General features: G+C 41.5%; 1 protein-coding gene across 2 annotated transcripts in view; it reads right to left on the bottom strand.

The window, feature by feature from the left end:
- Nucleotides 1–21,853, bottom strand: part of LOC135256783 (unconventional myosin-VIIb-like) — a 29,050-nt gene extending 7,197 nt beyond the window's left edge. The window contains exons 1-35 of one of the 2 annotated variants that reach the window (XM_064338923.1): nucleotides 21,588–21,853; nucleotides 20,285–20,310; nucleotides 20,002–20,103; nucleotides 19,561–19,713; nucleotides 18,166–18,350; nucleotides 17,842–17,963; nucleotides 17,580–17,722; nucleotides 17,004–17,117; nucleotides 16,446–16,599; nucleotides 16,258–16,334; nucleotides 15,613–15,732; nucleotides 15,168–15,310; nucleotides 14,404–14,614; nucleotides 14,153–14,288; nucleotides 13,592–13,761; nucleotides 12,253–12,393; nucleotides 10,370–10,528; nucleotides 9,805–9,897; nucleotides 8,822–8,916; nucleotides 8,432–8,516; nucleotides 7,666–7,884; nucleotides 6,952–7,155; nucleotides 6,244–6,459; nucleotides 5,895–6,044; nucleotides 5,586–5,663; nucleotides 5,204–5,358; nucleotides 4,326–4,452; nucleotides 3,936–4,055; nucleotides 3,672–3,845; nucleotides 2,965–3,192; nucleotides 2,115–2,282; nucleotides 1,785–1,902; nucleotides 1,187–1,313; nucleotides 712–878; nucleotides 129–310 (exon numbers count right to left, since the gene is read on the bottom strand). In XM_064338923.1, coding sequence (XP_064194993.1) covers nucleotides 129–310; nucleotides 712–878; nucleotides 1,187–1,313; nucleotides 1,785–1,902; nucleotides 2,115–2,282; nucleotides 2,965–3,192; nucleotides 3,672–3,845; nucleotides 3,936–4,055; nucleotides 4,326–4,452; nucleotides 5,204–5,358; nucleotides 5,586–5,663; nucleotides 5,895–6,044; nucleotides 6,244–6,459; nucleotides 6,952–7,155; nucleotides 7,666–7,884; nucleotides 8,432–8,516; nucleotides 8,822–8,916; nucleotides 9,805–9,897; nucleotides 10,370–10,528; nucleotides 12,253–12,393; nucleotides 13,592–13,761; nucleotides 14,153–14,288; nucleotides 14,404–14,614; nucleotides 15,168–15,310; nucleotides 15,613–15,732; nucleotides 16,258–16,334; nucleotides 16,446–16,599; nucleotides 17,004–17,117; nucleotides 17,580–17,722; nucleotides 17,842–17,963; nucleotides 18,166–18,350; nucleotides 19,561–19,713; nucleotides 20,002–20,103; nucleotides 20,285–20,302 — 4,854 coding nt within the window. In that variant the 5' untranslated portion in view covers nucleotides 20,303–20,310; nucleotides 21,588–21,853. Of the gene's footprint in view, nucleotides 1–128; nucleotides 311–711; nucleotides 879–1,186; nucleotides 1,314–1,784; nucleotides 1,903–2,114; nucleotides 2,283–2,964; nucleotides 3,193–3,671; nucleotides 3,846–3,935; nucleotides 4,056–4,325; nucleotides 4,453–5,203; nucleotides 5,359–5,585; nucleotides 5,664–5,894; nucleotides 6,045–6,243; nucleotides 6,460–6,951; nucleotides 7,156–7,665; nucleotides 7,885–8,431; nucleotides 8,517–8,821; nucleotides 8,917–9,804; nucleotides 9,898–10,369; nucleotides 10,529–12,252; nucleotides 12,394–13,591; nucleotides 13,762–14,152; nucleotides 14,289–14,403; nucleotides 14,615–15,167; nucleotides 15,311–15,612; nucleotides 15,733–16,257; nucleotides 16,335–16,445; nucleotides 16,600–17,003; nucleotides 17,118–17,579; nucleotides 17,723–17,841; nucleotides 17,964–18,165; nucleotides 18,351–19,560; nucleotides 19,714–20,001; nucleotides 20,104–20,284; nucleotides 20,311–20,909; nucleotides 20,931–21,587 lie in introns of those variants that run through there. The other variant, XM_064338924.1, reaches the window with a different exon arrangement.
- Nucleotides 21,854–22,152: the final 299 nt, after the last annotated feature.

Genomic DNA, 22,152 nt, shown 5'->3' with positions numbered 1-22,152 from the left:
TATGGATGTTTCTTTTAAAAATGTTAATAATCTGCCTGAAATATCTGGTTTCTGCAGGTTTAAATTATTTAAAATAATTATTTGACTCAGGTCTGATCTTTACAATAGTGTCCCTTGCAGGCTCATACCAACACTTCATTAGTGGGCTTTTCCAAAGTGGCCAGAACCAAGACAGCATCTGTAGACACCGCCCCAATCTGACCGGTTCGCTCATTTTGGCATTTCATCCAACTGCGGTCGGACGAGGGCTCGTTGTCTTTGATAATGAGGAGCATGTCTCCTTTCTTGTAGCTGAGAAATGTGGGATCATCTGTGGAGACAAAAAGTCAAACTATATTTAATGCTCTGGTATTTGTTCACACGCTATCCTGTATTCTTTTAGAGGCTTACGCGGCAGTTTTCACAGCTTCATGAATCAGGAATCTAGCGAAAGTAGTCCAATCCTGGTCCTAGCAAATCGCAGGGTCGACTGGTCTTTGTTTTCAGCATTAAAATCAGCAACCAGTTTGCCAAGACACTTCTGGAGGTGAGTCACTGTGTGAGCAATTGCTTTAACTGATCAATTGAGTGCCAAGTAACAATGAAAACCACCACATTTTGAGGCGTTCCAGCTTTGGCAACCCCTGATCAACCAGATCTGAAATACATACCTTGAAGTTAAACCCTGGATGGAATAAGAAATGGAGGAAAATGAACTTATTTCCTTCTTACCTTGCCGGTTCACATCCTGCAAGGCTACACAGTATCGGGAACGTTCCTTCAGCCCCTCCAGAAACTGGTGCACCAGCTCTACCATGTCCACAGCCGAGACAGCGCTGAGGGTGAAGTCCCCCTTCAGCGTGGAGAGATAGACTAACTGGCCAGAAGACCTTTCATCACTGAGGAGAGCATAGAGAGAGACTCTATGAATTCAATCAACATTTCAACTTGAGTTCTAAATAAATTCATGTGTTCGTTTTTAGCTTCACAAATTCTTCGACAGGTTAAATTTTTCTATTTCTAAACTGTGCTTGTGAAAAAAGCAAGCACATGTTTTATTTGGAACTCAGTTACTGTAAGTTCATCGACCAATGTTGAATGCATTTGTCCTTCATCTATTATTAATGCCAACCACTTAGTACAATCAGAAGTTTTCTCAATTGTCCTATGTCAGCAACCTCGGTCTGACCAGTATGACCCTTTGTACCTCTCTAGGTTGATCCCAGTCACCTCTGGGTAAGAAAGTTCCAGGAGAGATCTCTCTTTCTCATCCAAGAAAAAGATTCCAGTCCAGCTGACGGTGACAACGAACGTGTTTTGGGGTAAAACGGGACCTAAGAAAGATGGATTCAATAGCACATACGGCAATCAGCAAATATACTTGGGAAACACTAAAGAACCACAATTCCAAGATTCTTCAGCTTGTCCCGGTTCCCAAAATTCAGTTTTCTGTAATGCCCTGATTGGGGATAAATGCTGGCACACTGCTATTGTTATTGCAAGGCTAAGCAATCTGTCAAGGACAACCATCCAATCAGGGAAGACCATGTGAATAAGCCTTTTGTAGAAAGCAAAATAAATGTGGAAATTTTGGCTCCCATTTGAAGCTTTGCTGATCTGACATCTCTATTTTAAATGTCCCATGATTGAATAGTATTTTGATATGGTTATATATTATCCATTCTTGAAAAATTAATTCATTCTTGTTTTGTTGATGCTTGTATAATGACATTGAAAGTCTCTGGAATAAAGTAGCTGCCAAATGTACAATTGTAAATGTTAAATAAATGTTTGTTTTTTTTTACCTGATATCTTTACAACTTTAAATGACTTAGCAAAGAGCATAGGCCATCTATGCCGAGCGTAATCAACCACTTCCTTTTTCACAAGGCCAGGATCCGTCTTGGAATTTATGTAAGGATTCTAAAAGATAAAAATGAAAAACCAAGATGGGTGATTTATTAATCCACAGGCAACTTCACAATACCGAACAGGAAGAAACTTATGATGAGAAATGAGAGCGACAATCAGAAGATAATATTTGCATTCTATGGATTTTACAAGGATTTTATGAGAGCCCCATCTCCACCCAGTCTGTCGAATGTGACTTCACAGCACAAAGCAGGTCAGTGTACCTGAATGTGTGCTGCTTTCACCAGCTGCACCAATTTGGCTTCTGACTTTGTTTCAACCAGATTGATGATTATGCACTCTTCCACGACTTTCTTTGCATTTTCGTCCCTAGTGTCGGCCCCAAACTGTACGTAGAAGTGCTTTGCAGCAAGCTGTACAAAATCATCCTCCTGAATGAGAGAAGAATCCCGACATGAATTTGGATGGTTCACAATCCATAAAAAAATAGACAGGTTAAGCTAATTACAGAACTCCCTGCTATCATCAATCATTCCTGTCATCACTAATGGGTCGGTGGACCTATTTTCCCATTGAGGTAATTACCTGGAGAAAATGTGACAACGACCTGGCATTCTTGGTACACAATGGCTTCAGCAACAAACCTGTACTCACTGTGCTAAATCCAGGAGGGGGGGGGGAGGAGTGGGGGACGGAGTGGCAGCAATTACTCCATTTTGAGCACTTGAGTGTACATTTTGGATCTAGTTCTAGTTCTTCAGTTCTGCAACTAGAACTAACCAAAAGTGACAGCACTCAGGGTCAGGGTTCAGTGGGAGTCATGAGACCATCGTGGGAAAAGAGTGTTCCCAGTGCTTATTGCTCTTGCCCATGGAGATCAACATCAACATGGGTGGCTTTTGCTTGTTTGTGCTTTAAAATGTAAGTGAGTTAATGGTGTAATCACACATTTTAAACCAGGTGATGTGGGTGAACTGTGAAACCGAAGCTTCAATTGATCAATTATATACTGAGAAACATCAGAACATGAAAACCCAAGTTCTCCAAGAGTGAAAATGAATACCACTCAGAAACTGAATGTGAAAAAGCTCCGGGACAGAAAACCTTGGTTACCTTGTCGGATTGATACTCCCCACACTTCAGCCCTCGGATGATCTGTTTGTAGACGAGGTCAGTGCTGAGGGCGTCCTGTAGGCAGTTGTGCCAGGGGGTGAATATCTCCTTACGGTAATAAAGGCGCCAGGGGGCGTGTTGCTCCTCCCCGCCCTTCCTCTTCACTTCCTGCTCACACTGTGAGATTGCATCCATCACGTGGTCTCCACCACTGCCCAGTGACCACACCTGAAAGAACACCATAGCACAGTGAACAGGGACTTACGATCAAATCTTGCTGCCCTGCGCCAAGGTTTTCTCATAGTTACAGATGGATATGAAGTGGAAGAGGAAACAACTTCCTGTTCCCAAATTGAATCAACAGGCAGCTTATAACAACATGATTCTACCAGCTAATTGTTGTCAAATTGAGCTCTTCATGAGGGATTGACCTTTTTGGTTGAATGACTTCTTAAAACTAACACAGCAGCAGTACAAAAGGATTCTATGATTTGGAACGTCTTAAAGAAGCTCAAAGAAATGTTAAAGCTTGAGATTTCACGAATAAACTACCTACAAATCCATTGTGCCTTTTGTTAGCTTCAAAATTGCTGTTTTATTATTGCCTTTTATCTGTATTCTGTTTAAGATGCATTCCTGACCCATTTTCCTGAAAAAACATTTCCTGTAAACGGTGCTGCATAGCAGAAGTAGGCCACGTGTCCTACCTTTTCATACAAAGCGATGTAAAGAGAGAAGCCAAAGGTGTCCTGCAGGTTGATTTTCCGGGCGATGAATTTGCAGACTTCGCTGGAGGTGGATGCCGAGTCCAGGCGCACACTGATGTTGTTGCCATCAATTAGGGTTACCGATACTACTATGGGCTTTTTGGTCTTGGTGGCCTAGTAAATCAAAGGGCAGGATAAGGATTTGTCAACTTGTGTTGTAAAAAACAGGAAGCAGCTACCACAGGCTTTCAAAGTGACTTTTACCTGCAGCTCTACCCAGCAAGTGGGCTCACTGCGCACCCCATTAGCCATGACGCGATGGAGCCTCTCGGCACAGTGAGCCGAGTGTTCAGCCGGACCAGCATGGATGAAGTTTTGGAGGTACTGTAAGGACAGATTAATAAAAGTGAAAATGCTTCTTTGACTCTGGAAAATTATCATTACATTAAATTACAGGCATTTAGCAGACGCTCTTATCCAGAGCGACGTACAACAAGTGCATTAGTTCAAGGTGCAGAGGTACAAAAGAAACACACTAGAGTGAAGTAAAGATCGTAGTGCCAGAAGTGACCACATAGATCAGGACTCCAACCCTGTAGAGTAACTTGTTCAGCAAACAGAAGGTCTGACGGCAGAGAGGCTGCTTGAGGCCACCTTGATAAAGCGATCAGTCGGCGGGAAGATGCCGAGACAGATGGACAGGAGAATCCAGCCACGGACGCAGCTGTTGCGGTTCGTGTTCTTTGCCAACTGCTTGCAGATCTGACAGTAGATCTCGTCCCTGGAGCACAGGAGGAAAGCAGCATTGGCTCACAGACACACAAAGCTACAGTAGGAACACTGAGATGGGTAGGTGAACCAGAGAAATGGCCATCAAATCAAGCGTGTATATTTTTATAACAATTAATTGCAGGACTTTTTCCATTTTTTTTGTGAAAGGATTTCCCCCCCAAAAATGAACAATGTCATGTTCAATTAACCAATATATTTGATGAAGAGAAAATGAAAAAAAAGCTAAACGTGAATAACTTATGTAACTTAAATATGTTAGCTACCACATTTTGTTATAAGTTGATGAAGTGCACATTGCCAGACCAATAGCTCAAATTTGTTCAACTTTCCCAGTGCAACCTCACTAATGAACATTCTAAAATCAAAACTTTAGGAAAGCAAGACAACCAAGATGATTTCAAATGAACGCAGCACTTTTTTTTTAGAGGGTCTTCCAAAAGAAAAATTCTACTGAATGACCTTAATTGAACATTTTTTCTAAAAGGCCTCAGCCTGAATATTCAGAGAATTGATGGTGAAATGCTGAAAACACGATCACTTATATTCATTAAGTGTAATAATTAATACAGTTATGTACTTATACATGTAGGCTTGTGTGGAGCAACTCTGGCGCTCCGTGACAAGGGTTGTCAACTCCGGAGTTAAATCTTTTTTTAGCTCCAGAATTTACAATCACACATAAAATAGTAAATAGGCAATATTTGTGAAACTTCCTCTCGATCAAAACTCTAGTTCACTACCTGGTGTCTGGTCTGACGATAGCATATCCAACAATGACATGGATTTTTTCCAGAGATGTCATTGGCCGATCCAGGGTGGGTCCTTCTCCAATCATTACATAACCCTCCTCCTTTGGAGGTGGTGTTGCAGAGACGTTTGGGGCTTCCGCTGCAGGCTGGAATCACAAAATAACCGAAATAAACACAAATGACTAGAGCCAATTACACAAATCAATGAGTCCTAAGATATTTTATCTATGGACTAAAATGATTACAATCCATGATAGTGCAATGTGAAGGTGAGGCCATTATGCAGAGGCAAAGTTATGTGGAGTATAAGCTGTGGAGATCTCCTTTGGGCCTGATCCCAGAAAACAAGAGACTACCTCTCTGTATCTCTCACCTCTTCAGGAATCATTGAAGGTTTCCTTCTGCTGGGACCACTCCCTTTGCTCCCTTTTTTGTGTCTTTTCAGGAGTTTCTATAACAAAAGCTTAAATAAATCAGAAAGTACTACTTCGTGCCAAGTCTTGGCTTCAAAGTACAAGCATATCAATTCCAGTACAGCCTCTAAAACTGCTGCCTTCTAAAATGTCCTCAATCTTTGTAGAAACCATCTTCTATCCTGACAGGCCACATTTAGCAGAGGTTTCATCTGGATAAGCAGCTACGATTTAAGGAGAGATTCATCACAAAGCAGCCAGCTGGGCACCTGTTCAAGGCCGACCAGGTTGCTAAGGCGACGGTCCTTCCTTTGTCCCAGGTTTTGTTGGATGGACTGGTTCTCATCCTGGTCCTGCTGTTTGGGCTCAGGGATGTCTCCCATAAACCTCAGGATCATCCACCACACGGTCAGACAAGCCTGAGGAGGACAACAGGTAGACATCTGAGATGGGCTCTACTGGCATCATGGCAACTTTGAGCAAAGACCAGGCACAACAGCTTCACCTGTAAACACCCTAGTAAGGGGGCATATAAACATCTAAGCAGCTTTACTTTTCGCCCAACCATGGAGACAGTAAAGGAAAAGGGTGCACAGCCTCCTGTGCAAAGTGGGGTACCAGGGCGTCGCCTTCATCATCGTGGAACAGCAGGGTGCGGCGCAGCCTCTGATTGATGTGGGTGTGTGTGGCTGAGTTCTGGAAGTGCATGGAGGCAAATTTGGCAAAGGAGTGCTCATCATCAATTTCCTCCTCTTCCTTCTCAGGAGCTTCCTCCACAATAGGAATGTCTTCCGTGTCAACTTCCTCCAACACAACCTTCTTCCCCTCCAGGTCCTAAGGATAGAACAAAACAGTGAAAAATTAAAATCACTATTACTGCTTGTGCCAAGACCAGCTTGAGATATAAGACCACAGAACTGGTTAAAATTTCAACCTCACATGGGTCTGCTCATCTTTCTGATGAAGACCTAGGTAAGACTGAGAAATACTGGATATTGTCAAGATACTGCATCATTTTACAATGTATTAGCAAATATACAAATAATTGCCTTATTCTAATATATATTACATTGGTGTGAAATATATTTATCATTATACTTTCCTAATTCCACATATTTACAATATACTGCAAATATTCTGTTTCTGTAAGGGATTAACAAACCCTATGGACTCATACTGAAGCATATAACGGATGCACAAATTTCTTTCTTTGCCAGTATTTATATACTGTTTAAACTGCTTTCTGGCTGCAACTTGCTGTTAAGCCCATACACAATCATATCTTGTTAAAGCAGAGGCCTTTAGCAAGTATTTTGGAAGTCTAACCTCAAAGCCGACAGGAGCTTGTCCCTCCTGCCCACCGACTGTGGTAGGCAAAAAGCCGAAGATGTTCTCCACCATTTCCTGGTCGCTAATTTCCTCCCGGGACGCAGTGCTGGTCTCCTGCTTCTGGAGCACCTCCTCCAAACGACGCTGCAGCTCCTGGGCGTGCTCCTCCTGGGCTCGCTTCTCCTGGGCAGAAAGGAAGGCCTGCCGGAGACACAAGGGAATGTCAGATCCCAGACCCCGGGGGGCCATCCACACACTGGAGCTGTGCCTAAACCGGATAAACCACCTAGCAGCTCCGAGAGCAGAGGCTGATTAAATACAGACACTGGATTTGGCAGGAATTAGCCAGCATGTTGGCGCAAAGTCCCCAGAATCAGACTGAGGGGGGTGATGCATTATAGTACTGACTGCAGTCAGCCTTTAATACAATATAAGTTATAATGAAATGCCGTCATTTTCATCAAATACGACAATACCCTGTCAGTCTCACACATTAATACCTACACATGCAGGAAACAAAAGATGAAATGCTTATCAAAGATTTTTAAACTTTACAAATAATTACAAAATATAAAGGATAAATGTTAAATCCAGTCTGTAAAACATAAATTAACATTAACATTTTTGGTTCATATGTCTAGTTGCTCACAGGCTCAACCTGGATCCACACTGTCATAGTTGAGCCAGTTTCTCCAGACATAATGAACTCACAGCATCCTTGATGCCTTTGTAGGTCTTCCGGGCCAGCGCTCCTCTGGTGTGGGCCTGGAGCACCCTGACGGCCTTCTTCTTGCGGTCCCACTCTTTCCTGTTCAGGTATCCCCGGACTTGGGCCTGCAGCAGCACGGCCGCCTCCTGCTTCTGCATGTAGTGCGAGCGCATCCGTCGAGCGCGGATCTTAGCCTGCAGTCGGCGGTAACCCAGCTGGACCTGCGAGGGGTACAGGGGCAAAGGGCCTTTCCATCAGCTCAGAGCCAGCTCGTCAGCTGATCAGCTCATGACGCTCACTAGCTCACATCCCTATTCGTCAGCTCATCAGCATCTAGTTCAGACAACATTATTTTTGTTTCGGGCTAGGGTGAGGTGGTGTTGGGGGGGGGATTCGGTTACAAAAAACTTTGACGTATTTTTATAAACGTGTCTGATGCAAGTCTACTTGGTACTTGGCTAGTACATCCAAGGAATTTGGGCCGAGATGACAATATGACAGTAATAAGATATTATTGTTACATCAGACCAACAAAGACAGAAAAGAAGAACAGATTAAATTAAATGACAATGATTTGTAAGACCGTAACGTATACATTAAATGTATGCAGTGAGAAACTGTGCTTGTGAATTTGGCACTGCATGCTTAATTTTCATATAAGAAACGTAAACTGTCAACTACGAGGGCAACAACTGTAAAGACAATTTTATTTACAGGAGTAAAGGTTCAGTTTCTCTGCTCCTGCTAACCAATGGGCTATTAGCTCACCATTCTGTGCTGCTGCCTGCCTTTGTAGCCTCTCCAGGTCTTCTGTATGAGCAACGCTGCCTTCCTTTGCGAGACAAAGTTCTTCCTGCAGGCCACACAGGGTGACAACAAACAGCTCTGTTATGACCACTACTGGGAATCCAAGCCATACACCAGTTGACTGTGTTACCAATCCTGGAGATCCAATGTGCTATGAGGTGCCCTTCAGTCACCAGCTGATTGAAGTTCAATGGGTGCAGTTGAGTAATTAAGGTATGCTGTAGTTCACGTTGATGATAAGAAATTCATGGATCTTGAGTGGACGCTGTGAACAGTGGCGGGAAGTGAGTGTAAAGCCAGTCCAGGAAATGATCTGTCACACTAAAGAGACTGGTGCATCTGTGTCCGTACCTGTGTTTGTAGCCTCGCATGACCCTCTGGATGATGGCGGCTTTCCGGTGGATCTCCTTGTCTCTCGCTAGCTCCAGTAGGGAGTCATGGAAATCCTAGGATCAAGGGACCAAGGTTTATACTTTTCGCTATTTTTTCAGCAAACGATTAAGACTGATTTTTATGTTTCTTTCCAGTTTGGAATGCCCAGCCATATTCATAGGCCCTTCTCATCCCAGGAATATCCTTGACTGATTTGGGCAAATGCAGACAAACAAGGCTCCTCTCCACCAAAGATCTTGTGCCCAATTAGTCACTTAGCCCACCGACTGCATTGTACAGTCATTGGGCCTCATTCACAAAACATGCGTATGATCACATTTGATTGTAAACTGCGTGTAAGAATGTTTCCAATAACATTTCGGCATTCATCATTTTTTTCTGATTTATTTTTGTTCATGGCTGCTTCCTCATGCAAATCACTTGAACAGGATTGTGAATAAAATTTACAAATAGCCAGCATTCATCATCTCATATCTGGGATATGCACAAAAACAAAGGTTTGCACATGTGTCATGAGTCTCATAGTGTTTTTTCATAGGAACATTTTTAAGAACAAAAGTAATAATAATTTGACAAAAGTTTTGTGAATGAGGCCCATTGTGTCTATGTACACCTCTATGGACAGCAATATATAGCCCTTATAATCAACCAGAAGAGCTGATCAGTGTGGCAGATGCAACCCTGCCGAATGAAAGCCCCTCTAGGTGATGATACCACACATGGCCTCCTACCTATGTGGGACTACTATGACATGCTAATCTGATTCTAAACCCAGGAGTGAATCATTACACTGAAAACCAGTGTTGAAAAAGAACATTTTTACCTTGGACCATATTTTTTTAAAATAATATCCACTGTCAGAAATTCCATTTTGAATGCACTTAAATTACACCCATGTAAGATTTAACTCATGTTTTAGACAGGTTTGGTGCCTTCAGTACCTTCAGAAAAATCTTTGTCATTCCAATTTTCCAGTCTCCTGCCCCTTGAATGACAGCCTTGCAGATACAGTCACAGCACTTGTCTGCACGTTCCTGTGCAGGAGAAGTCAGTTGTTACTAATGAGTAAGGCCAACAGTTTTATCTCCACCACGTGACCTGCAGGGATTTAACCAAGGGGTCCCCATAGGCACTTCAACTGCACAGTCAAGTGAATAATCATAAAACTGAGTTTCTAATTGAGAAAACAATTAGTTGGTCTAATTTTGGGAAAGTAAGGAAGAAAAGTGAACATGGATGGATGTTTAAATGCTATGAAAAGCATGTCTTTGAGTGAATCAGTGAAGCAGTATCCACCTGGTACACTGCATACCGACTAATTTAGTATTTTGCACAACTGGAAATTTATCAATAAATCCCAAGAAGCAAACAGCTGATGGAGGACTGTATCATGCGAGAAAACAAAAAGAGGTAAACTGGTGAGGCAAGGACACAACAGTGGCTAGCACTGCAAAAGCCAGTATGAAGAGTGAAAGATCAAATTGAGGGTAAAAGCATATCTGTCACCTTTTTGGGATCACAAAGGGTGGTCTTCAGCAGCACCCGGTACCGATTCAGGAACTGCTGAAAGGTGTGCCGGATGGGGTACCCCGATTTGCGAATTCGAATGGTCTCCATCATCCCAGAGTAACGTAGCTGTCTCATACACAGCTCCCTGTCAAACAGCTGTGAGGAGGAAAGAAAGCTCAAGGCTAAAATACCAAGCCCTGTAGACCATTACATCATAGTCGATGATTCTACAAATCTCAAAATATGGTCTGTATTGTATAATAGTGCCGTCAAAATTGCATGATCAAATTTGATTCAGAAATGCATAACTCACTGTTCATCACAATTACTTTTTCTGTCTAATGTTTAACTGACAGCATAAGGCTACTATAAAAGCCAATCGTTTTATGGCTTAAATACAAAGTCCATGCAAATAAAGGTTTTATTATTGATATGGAATCTTCAAGGTCTATGTAAGGTCCTTTAAATATCCTCAGTGATATAACTCCCAAACATTGATGGCTCAAAACTGACCATTCTAACAAAATATGAAATTTCTTGTATGAAGTTTGAGAGGGATGCTAAACCTGATAACTGCAATAGAGTTGTAGATATGCCATAACTGTGATATTTTCTTTTATTAGCACCTACCATCTGTCATCTATGGATCAATGCTGTTGCCAGGCAGCGATTTGCTTCCTGCTCCAGGAATATCAGCTGTTCTTAACATTATCTGGGTATCATGTCTTGTGCATTCTGGGTGGTGCTCAGGTGTTTAAATCAATCAATAGTACTCCCATGGCTCAGTTGACCGAGCATTAAGCATTGGTAGAATGAGGGTTTGATCCCAGAGGGCTACATATACTAAAAAATGTATACATATATACAGTATATACTGTACATCACTTTAGATAAAAGCATCTGCAAAGAAGCATATATATATATATATATATATATATATATATATATATATATATATATATATTTAGTATTGTGGTGTGTGTGTGTGCACTGTATATATAAATCATTGAGTTCCCTACCAACAGGTGCCAGAACAGCAAAAACATGCAGAAAATCAGACTAACACAGAATTCCCTCAGGAAGGAGAGCCATATGATTACACACATTCTGCAGGTCCAGCCATGAACCAGCCATTTCTCCTGACTCAGCACAAGCCCTCCGTAAGCACATAAAAACTATGTCAAGTTAAAGGTTGTATTCCGCATGAACCCTCTGGGCAGTAGTATACTTATTGAGCAATTCTTCAAGGCTAGTAGGATTTTCAACAGCGGAATTTCTTAGGAATTTACAGTTGCGACATTCTTGTGTCTATTTGTCAATAGTCATAGATATAGGGTGGCAGTGTAGTATAATGTTTAGATCACTGTGCCTGTCTGTCATGCAAAAACCGCAGATTCAATTGCCAGCCGTGTAAGTCTACACGTTCCAGCATTCTACTATACCCTGAGACAGGGTAGCACAGATTAAGATATCTTGCGATTCTGAGGTCTGCCAAAGAGGATAAGAGCAGAGGGACATGCAGGTGGTTGTCATCTGGACAACCGGCTAGGTTAGGGACTCCAGTTCCAAAACCTTGTCGGTGTTATTCCATCACTGAGCAAATACCATTCAAGGTACAATGCAAAGGATTCTGAATGTCTGAAACTGAGGTTCGGGGATGGCTTCAATCTTTGTGATTTTTAGCTTTTAGATATGTTACCTTCAAAACCACGTGAAAATTTTAACAAAAAAAAAACTGGATAAAAAATAAATTTCTTGGTCATTTTGATTAATTTTGCCGAAAGACAATGAACAAGCATAGATAACATTAAGTCAGTACAAATGCGACGTAAGACAAAATGCAGTAGAGATAAGCATACAATTAGATTGTGTCTAATTACCAAGGGCTTTTTGTACTCGTTGGGTTTAAAGCAGCGCACGAAGTAGGGCTCGCAGTCTGATAAGGCCTTCATCAGGGAGTCGAGGGACTGGCGAAACTGACCACTCAGTGTGGGCATCTGCTTCCTTGTTTCTGACATTTGCTATGGAGAGAAGGAGATGTTTGTATGTAGATTAAAAAAATCTGCTGCATTGATGTAGTTTTGATGATTTTCAATGTACAATGACTAGGGACACAAGTTTGTCTCCACCATGTGACCTGCAGGGATTTAAACTTCAATTTCAATGGTTGTCCTCCAGTAGTCCCCACAGGCACTTCAACAGCCAAGTCAAGTGACTAATTGTACACTTGAGTTTCTAATTGAAACATTTATGAAAATAATTAGTTGACGTAATGTGGGGAGAGCCAGGAAGGAAAGTGAACTTGGATGGAAGTTGAAATGCAATGAAAAGTATATCTTTGAGCCAGTGGTTCTCAAACCTGGTCATTGAGTGCAGCTGGGTCTGCTGGCTTTTGTTGTTCCGCAGAACATCAGGGGTGTCCAATCTTATTTGAAAATGGCCAGTGTGGCTGAAGGCTTTCTCTTAGCCCAGCATCAAGAAACCTGATTTTACTTAAAGTCTACATTTAAGACCATGATTTGTTAATTAGTTGAGTAAAGAATTAATTTTTTAATTAAATTTTTAACTTTTTTTGTGCAAGTAAATTGTTATATAACTGCTGTCATTTTTAATGTGGGCATTTCCCACTGCTTCTAATAAAACCTGTCATGCCCCTGTACAACCTTTAAAAATACTGCAGAATGTCCACAATAGTAATTGAACTGAATTTAACATGAGTGTTGCTAGCAAACATTGCTGTCAATCATCATTTATGCTTAATTAGTAGCAATTTATTTATCAACTTAGATTATTGAGGTTGTCCAATTGGGATTATTGTTTGAGAAGTGGCTTGACAAAGGCTTGACAAAGGTTATCATGACCTCTAGCTGGCGGAGGACTGAATTACAATGCAATAATAGACAAACTGCAAGATTGAATCAATGCAAATGTGTCTAGCTGAAGATTTGTCTGAAATTAAATTTAGTACTAATGAATTGTTGTTCCATCTGACAAAGCATAATATCAGAAGATAAATGTGTTTATTTTTCCTGAAAATGTTCCTGATATTGTAAAATCTTAAAAATAAAATATTGTTATTTTTTAAATAATATTTTAAGTTAATGATGTTTGGATTTCTGGTTTAGTGCAACTTCATTTTCTGCCCTACAGGACTTAATTGAGAATGCATTCATAAATGCATCCAAACATGAATAGTAAGTTTCAGTTCACTCTACTCACCCGCAGGGTACTTTTCGGGGTTAGTATTACCCGACCATTGCGGGCAGAGCTCATCACTGCATTTGATGTGATGTCAGATCTGAAGATCTGCTTGAGGAGCTTGCTGGATGAGTTTTCCACCAGCTTCATGATGTCTGTGCTAACGGAATCTTTGTTCTTCTCCAGAAAACCTGGAAAACGACCAAACAATTAGCTGAAGATAATAAATGTTTTCAAAAGTTCGGCTTCCATACTGCATTAATAACACACTGACTATATGTTGAGAAAGGTATGTCTTGTAAGTATCTGACGTAAACTCTGTAAATACACTGTAAAAAGTTGTGGAGGTTTGTCATAATGGTTTCATCATTGAGAAATTTTATGACTTATTTATGTTGTGTAGATATATTGTCAATGTATGTTGTTGCTGCAGAAGAAAATGTATTTTGGTTCAGTATTATTAACTCATATTGATTAAAGACAAGAAAAGCAGCATAGACCCTTATATTGTAGGAATCACCAAAGGTATAAAGAGGGATTAGAGTGGCAGCTCAAGGCCATGTGCAGTATCTTGCTGGATACCTTCGGAGTCATAGTAGACCACTCCAGCAAAGTGCTGGATCCCAAACTGCTTGTCATGGTAGTTCCTAGGAGGGAGGTATATTTTGCTCTTCCCATGCACTTGGTTCATCTTGTTCAACATGGTAATGTCCGTACCCTGAATTTATTACACATATTACTGTTACAGATTGTAAATGTACTCAACAAACAATGAACTACAACATGCTGAGACTTGCCAACCAACTTTAGAAAGCAGGGGGCACGTGTGTTACCTTTGGAAAGGTGCTCTCTTCATCGATGAGGGCCAAGATGTTGAGGGGCTTGATTGCCATCAAGTCCAAGGTGCGTTGGTTGTCGTTGAAGACGATGTTCTTCCAGACTATGTTCTCGCAGTTGTACTCCTCCTGCTCCAGCTTGAAGACATGCTGCACGAAGAACTGTTGCAGCTGCTCGTTCGCAAAGTTGATGCACAGCTGTTCAAAGCTAGACCACATAAATTGACGTCAAATGCAAAATGTGTGTATTTGCTACAGCCTAATATATATATTTTATTTTTTTTCCACTTGGTCTCTCAATTTAATGAATCACGGTTTTATCATAGCCAATTAATTTGATATGTATTCAAAAAGAGTAAATAAGGAATTGCATGGTGAATTAAAACTAAATCGCATGCAACAGAACTGCGGAAAAAGCAAGACCTCCATTTTGAGATTGGAATATGAGCTATTATATACATCCACCTCAGCCTTTTTTCACCACTATCAAAAGCCTAGCATAACTGCATAATAAAATAAAACCCTGTGAAAGTATTCAGTCAAACATGCCCATCATTGTAAACATCCCTGAAGAACAATTTTGACACCTTTTCTCCTTTTCTCAGCAACTACACCCTTCTGATTAGGAAATTGCATAACCATATCTCAATCATATGGGTATAGCGGTCCATAAAAACTTTATAGAAATGAACAAATATTGCAGGATTCCATAGTATTGCAACACATGTAAGTGGAGAGAAAGCATGTGATTGTGCAACCACCTGTTCTTGTTGAAATTCTCAAAGCCAAAAATGTCCAGCAGCCCAATGGATTTACGGACATAGGTAGGACCATTAGAAGGAGACTTGTTGATGGCACTGTTGATTTTCTCAGCTATCCATACAAACATCCTCCCATAAATGGCCTGGAGAAAGACACACAGACACACGCACACATGCACATGCAGACACAAACACACACACACACACACACACACACGCACACAGCAAGTACAGTGAGCAAAGAGCTGAGGCCCACTGATAACATTAACACAACTTGAAATGAGATGTGTTTTGGGAAAATGCTTTGTTCTGTTTAATAGGAAAGTACCAGAGCCCATTAAACAGAGACCGCTTTTAAGGATCTATCATTCCCCATTGCCATTTATAAGGTCAGCCAAGTTCAAAATGTGCAGGGCAATCAACATTTCTGAGGCAGTTTCCATACCTTGACGAAGGCATCCCTGCCATCCATAGCCTGTTCGGAGGTGAGGGGCTTAGTCACACTCTCCCTATTGGTCAGGATGGAGCGATATGTAAGACTGGTTTCCAATGCCTGGATATCCACCTGAGGAAAGAAGAATAATGGAGTCAAAAAATAAAATAGATTTCTCTAACTACATATAATTATTTACTGTTTTCCTACTCATACCTAGGCCCTTCCTGTCACTACAGTGTGCCCAGGGGGAATGCAGACTAGTAGTAACATTCCTAACAGCATAAAGGTTCAGGTTCATGTGAAGATAATGCAGGTAGATGGTAGGAGCATAATCTGTCAGAGGAGCTGCTCTTGCCCAGTGACATTGAAATCTGAGAAAACTCTGGCACTAAGGTTAAGTGTGAAGTGCTTCACTGCACTATGGACTTCATAGAGAATATTTTTGTATGGGACTTTCTGTTTTACTGTTTAACGTGTTACTTGATGTTGCATACATTTCATATGCATGCCCATTCTCCTATGCAGCTCCCATGATGCACACTCTATGTACTACATTCCACAATAGCCCTGCAAGTCACTCTGGATAAGTGCACTGACCAAATTATTAGAAATGCAATAACACGACACTATAAGAAAGCGACATGCCACAGATACCTCCAGCAGCTTAGCGGCCATTTTGAAATGATCTGAGTTCATGATGTCACAGCCCTCCATGTTGTTCAAGATAGTGCCTGTTAAACAGCAAAAAAAAAATACATTCATTCTAGTCCCGTTGACCCACAAAGCTTTCAGAATCCATTTCTCCTCCACCATAGATGGGACTGATGGGCCCCGGTCTTCACCTTCGAAGTTGACATTGCCCAGGTGGAGGATGGCAGCCAGCAACTTGAAGATCTCCCAGGATTCCTTCTCTGTGAAGGTTAGGATCTTCATGGCCGAGCGGATGCGCGCATACTCTTTGACATCATCCCTTCCGTCACAGGTGGTACAGTTTCCCTGTAGAGGTAGAGGCTTCAGTCATTGCCATTTGATGAGTGCTGACTCATAAAAACAACATTTAGACCTCATGCCTTTGAAGCATCATTGTGATAAGTTTATTGCGCCTATTTATCACTTCTATGCTATGCAACTAGAGAAACTTCTGGGAATGGAATAAATTTCAATCAACAGAAATAAAACGTGACAATATATGATCAAATATACTCATTATTACCGTTTTCAGATATTGCAAGATACACTTTTGAATCTATTGCCATGACATATATTTAACATATTTTCCAAAAAGTCCACATAGAAGCACAATATAATGCAGTATATTCCTTGTCCACGAGAACTAGTCGAGGTCATGTTACTTGGCAAACTGGATCGTTATGCTTTAGGCTTCTTATGCCATACCATACCATAGTCAGGTAGGTGTACTCTTCAGCACCTCTCAAAGACAGAGTCTTCTTCTGCTCGGCTGGCATCCCCAACAACATGCAATAAAAGATGTGGTAGTTTCGTTCTTCTGCAGTCTGCAAAGAATAAATGACAAATTAAAAAATCATCAAATTTCCTCATTGCGCCAAGAAACGGGCTGGTCATAACTGATTTGGTCAAAAGACACAATTATCTAGGACCAGTTACAGTAACTGGCGCTTTTCATCCATCAATTTTATAGCTGGGTAGGCTTTATTGGAGTAATCAAGGCTATGCATGTCCCTTGTGTGACTTCACCCAAATAGCTCTTGGCTTAGGATCTGAGCCTGCATGTTTCAGTTTACCAGGCCAGTTGCTTATCCACTACACCACACTGCCACCCATAAGGGTGAACAAGCTTAGGGGTCCAATGTCTTATACCACACTCAGACACATACCCAAGCTTCAGAGAAACAATTTGCCATTTATAATTTATATACAGCTCATAGTAAGAGTAGCGTGCAAGCTACCGCTCTCTCACAGAAGCTGGCAGAGGCCCAGCCACACTGTGTGCCCACCTGGCGACAGACGCGGGACTTCTCCAGCAGGTACTGCTCCACGCGTGCCCCCTCGATGACCCAGTTCTTGTTGAAGTAGATGTCGGTGTACTTCCCGAAGCGGCTGGAGTTGTCGTTTCGAATGGTCTTCGCGTTGCCGAAGGCTGTTGAAGCAGCAGGGTCACTGAGGTCACCAGGAGGTTTAACTTGGAATTTTAATGAGGCATCATTGAATATCACAGACTGTGTGTGACCGGAAAACAATGTAAAGAGCATAGCACACCTTCTAGAATGGGGTTGGCCTCCAGGATCTGCTGCTCGATCCAGGAGTGCTGACCGCTCACGGCGGCCAGAAACTGCAGCATGAGCTTGGTGTTCTCCGTCTTGCCAGCACCAGACTCCCCACTGGCACAGAGAAACGAGACAGGCTAACTGGCGCTCACACAGACACAGACAGTACACATAATGAGAACGGGCTCCCTTAGAATGAGCAGACCTGGCAGTGAAAGAGCCACATAAACGGAGCTCCCCACTGACTCAGGTGGACAGAAAGAGGGAAAAAGGGGCGGGGCTGGCCCTGCTGTGTGGGAGTGGGGGCGGGGCTAACCTGATGATGCAGCACTGGTCCCTGAGGTTGCGCCGCATGTTGAAGTAGCAGCTGTCGGCGATGGCGAAGATGTGCGGGGGCAGCTCGCCCAGACGCCGGTTGTGGTAGAGGCGCACCTGCTCGGCCGTGTAGATGGGCAGCAGCTGGTAGGGGTTGACTGCTACCAGGATGGAGCCTGTGTAGGTCTGAATGGGGAAGAACACTGCCTGTTACATCACTACACATGCTGTACATAAATACAGTGCCCTCCATACAGTGTCCTCAACAATTCATTGGAACCCTTGATGAGCAAATAGCACTGGAACCTTTTTGACCACATGCACCAGCAGTGCATGTGGTGTCAAAAATCCTATAGGGTTGCTTTGCATCTATGGGTCCAGAAAAAATTTCCACAAGACAATAATCCCAACCAAAAATTCTACCAAGAAACATTTAACTGCCCAAAAAAATGAATTTCTTCAACATGACCAGACTGGAACACAATCAAAAACCCACGATTTGAATTGGAGAGGGCAGTCTATAAATGGCAAATTAAGCATCTGAAGGATTTTTTAATATTATGTATAGAGGAAGGGTCAAAGATCTAATGTGTTCACCAATCTTATGAAACTCTATAGACAACCACTCTGTAGTGTTATGCTTGCAAAGGGAGGGTGCACAAAGTACTGAAAACAGACAGGGATAATTATGACACCACATCTTTTCACTGAATAGAATTATTACTAGTTAAAAAATGTTTCCTCTGAGCAATTTCCCACAGTCTGCAGGTCCATGGGCAGAGCCAGCCCCAGTCACAGACAAGTGCCAGACAGGCTGGCACCAGCAGCTCATTGTCACTCATGAAGCTGCCACCCATGGTCTGGTTATGAGCCTATATAGGGGCTTGGTTATTGGAGATACATTTCCTCATTGTTTTTATCAGTTTTACAATATAACATGGATTACTTTTCCCCAGTTTTTACGAACCAGGAAAGACTATTACAGACTTTCCAAAACAACTGAAGTCTGGTGAGACCTGTGGTGCAGTCCATAGGTTAGCAAGCTCCAGAGCCATGCAGAAACTTCCCTTTGTGGGCGGGGGTTTGATACCCTGTCTATGGCCCTTTCTGACCTGTGATTCCTTCACTATCTGATAGCCTCTCCGCTATTTGAAAGAAGCAAAGAATTATTACAAAAGGGCAGACTACATGCTCTAAAAAGTCCAAAAAAGAGGACTGTCTATACTACACAATAACTTCATTTATATAATAAATGATTATGGTACTCTGAGGCTGTTTTACTCTGGCTGTGTTATTTAATACTGAAACCAATTTCCACAGCTTTCAGGCAATGTATTCGTAGATTTACTGTAACAACGTCACTAAAGGTGGCTTTGACCACTCTGCCAGAACCCACGTATATGAGGCCTTCTCTGTGACGGATCAAGAGGTTGCGGAGGAGGCCTGCTTCATTGAGGTCGCCTAGTTGGATCATGTCGTCCACCCCGCTGACAGAAGTGGGGTTCATAGGCCGAATTGAGCCCTCGTTCTTCTTGGTGATCTTGTGCTCCTGCAACGTAACGGAGACAGTACCCAGTATAAAAGAAATGTACTTGACGTGGGCCTGGATTCATCAAAATGTATCTTTAAATTTGACTTACAAATACATTTAAGCATTACTTATTTTCTTCACACAGTTAACGGGCTAATTTGGTGATCACTTAACTTTCTATACTATGTTTGTGAGGAAAAAATATTGAACCTCATTTATTCAAAGTCAGAGTAAATATGTTGATTTGTATACAGGCCACGATTAGCTGCTGAAAAGATCTAGGCTAATGGCTGTCCTGCACCCTACCTTTCCTTCATCGTCAATGAGCAGCCGGTGTCCAGCACCCGTGACTTTGACCTGGGCGCCGATTGGCACCCCGATGCTGGAATCCACCCACACATAATCTCCCTGAAACCCAGCAACCAAAGTCAGACGTCACTGAGCACGTCTGCAGCTTTCACCAAAATGGCCGCCAGAAAATGAAAGCAAAAATCTCACTCGAGGTTTAATTATTTGGGAAATATGTAAGATTTTCACACAGCATGACATATATGAAAAATAGCAGAGCATGACTGGATGGATGTCTTACCTCTCTTAGCACTACCATATCTGATTCTGAAAAAAATCAGAAGAATAAAAAGAGCTTCAAATCATGAAAGAAACTGATCACACACCTGCTGTCCCCAGAGTTATTCCCTAACTTTTATCTCGCTGTCATGTTCAGGTAGGAAGTCAGCTGGAACTGAAGGTTGCCCCACCTGAGCTATAGCTCCTTGAGGCAATGAGGTGCTATTATTAAGCTAACAACCCCTTAGAAAGAAGTGTAGCAGTCTTTTATTCAATAAAATGTTCAAAATGTACTTAAATAAATTTAATAAATAAATACATATGAATAACTAGAATATTAACTTTTTTTTACTGCCAAACAATCTCTAATATCATTTGACATACAGAAAAGTATACACATGACATTGTTAGATATAAAAACGTTACCATATTTTTTAAAACTTTGTTTTGTTTAGGTAAGTGCAATTTAGAATGTCTTCGAAATATAATGTCCCAGAGACAATTGATTTATTTTATGCTTTGGTGGTCTAGTCTGTATTTCGTTTGGTTCTATACAAGTTCAGAAACTTATGGACAGCTTAGAATTCTTCTACGGTACACAGAGAGTTATACGTTCAAATCAAATTCAAGGACGATAATATTCTTACCATAAGAAAGCTTCTCAGATTAACAATGCAAGTTGCCTGAAAATGTTCAGTAAATAAATCAACTACTTACTAAGAACAAATTTTATACATTTTTCAGAAGAATTGAGATTCAGGTCTACTAAGCAAAGCTTGGAAAATGTCCTTTCCAAGTACCTGTTACAAAATGTGCTATTTGTGTGAATGTACAAAATATATTTCACAAAATCCTGACCACCAGGGAGCCAAACATGATATCATTAATTCACAATAATATGAAATGTGAAAACATTGATATTGTGATTTGTGAATATTGTCATATAAGCACTGTACTGTTTTTCAATGCAACAGTATTAGAAATCAAGTAACTTCAACTCCCAGTTTCTTTATTTATTGTGTCATATGTTTCATAAAACAATACCAAAACTCATAATTTGCAAATGATCACAGAAAAGCATATACAGTATCAGTATTATGTCATGGCTTCTCAGAACAGAACATTAATTGAGACAGCTAGCATCTATGAGATTTTACTAATCCAGCCATTTTGTACTCAATGACAGTGCAAGTATTCGAAAACTAGTTGTGCTAATATTTCTGTCGAGGTGAATGTCAAGTTCACCAAAATAATAAAATAGCCTTGAAAATAAACCTTGGCAGCCTGAGAAAACAAAAGGTATTAAACCTGATGGCTAGTCTTACCTAGGGACAACGCCTGCAGTGGTTGTCCTTTAAAATCCTCTCTGGCCTCCCCAATAGTAGTGCCCAACCAAACTCGTTTCCACCTCGGCTACTGACACATGGACCAGGAAGTGGGCGCCACCTCCAACGTGACGTCTCAATTGGAACTTTGCTCGAAACGCCCCACTCTTTATCCCCGCTGACTTTTACCCTATAAGTAATTTTCCCTAACCCCAAATACTCAACTTTGATATTCCTGCTGCAAAAAAAAAAAATCTGTATACCAAACTATATTCAAATATGAGCAACTACTTAAAAATTACAGCCACTGCACTTGGTGTGGTCATAACTGGCAACAAACGTTGTTTGCCGTCTTCCAGTTATAGAATCAGAAATGCTCAATGCCCCCTGAACTTTGGAGCCAGAGACCTGCATCACACGTAGCATACATATGCAATCCTCCAGAATAAACAGAGAGGCAATTATGCTGTAAATGACAGCAATAGCGCCCACGTTTAATATCTGTAAAGGAGTGGTTCCTCTCGAAGGGAATTAGTGGACTTGCACATCCCCCTGAACAAACATT

Source organism: Anguilla rostrata, chromosome 6 (genome assembly GCF_018555375.3).
Source record: "Anguilla rostrata isolate EN2019 chromosome 6, ASM1855537v3, whole genome shotgun sequence".
Taxonomy (NCBI): Eukaryota; Metazoa; Chordata; class Actinopteri; order Anguilliformes; family Anguillidae; genus Anguilla; species Anguilla rostrata.
This window is presented reverse-complemented; position numbering and strand designations above follow the sequence as displayed.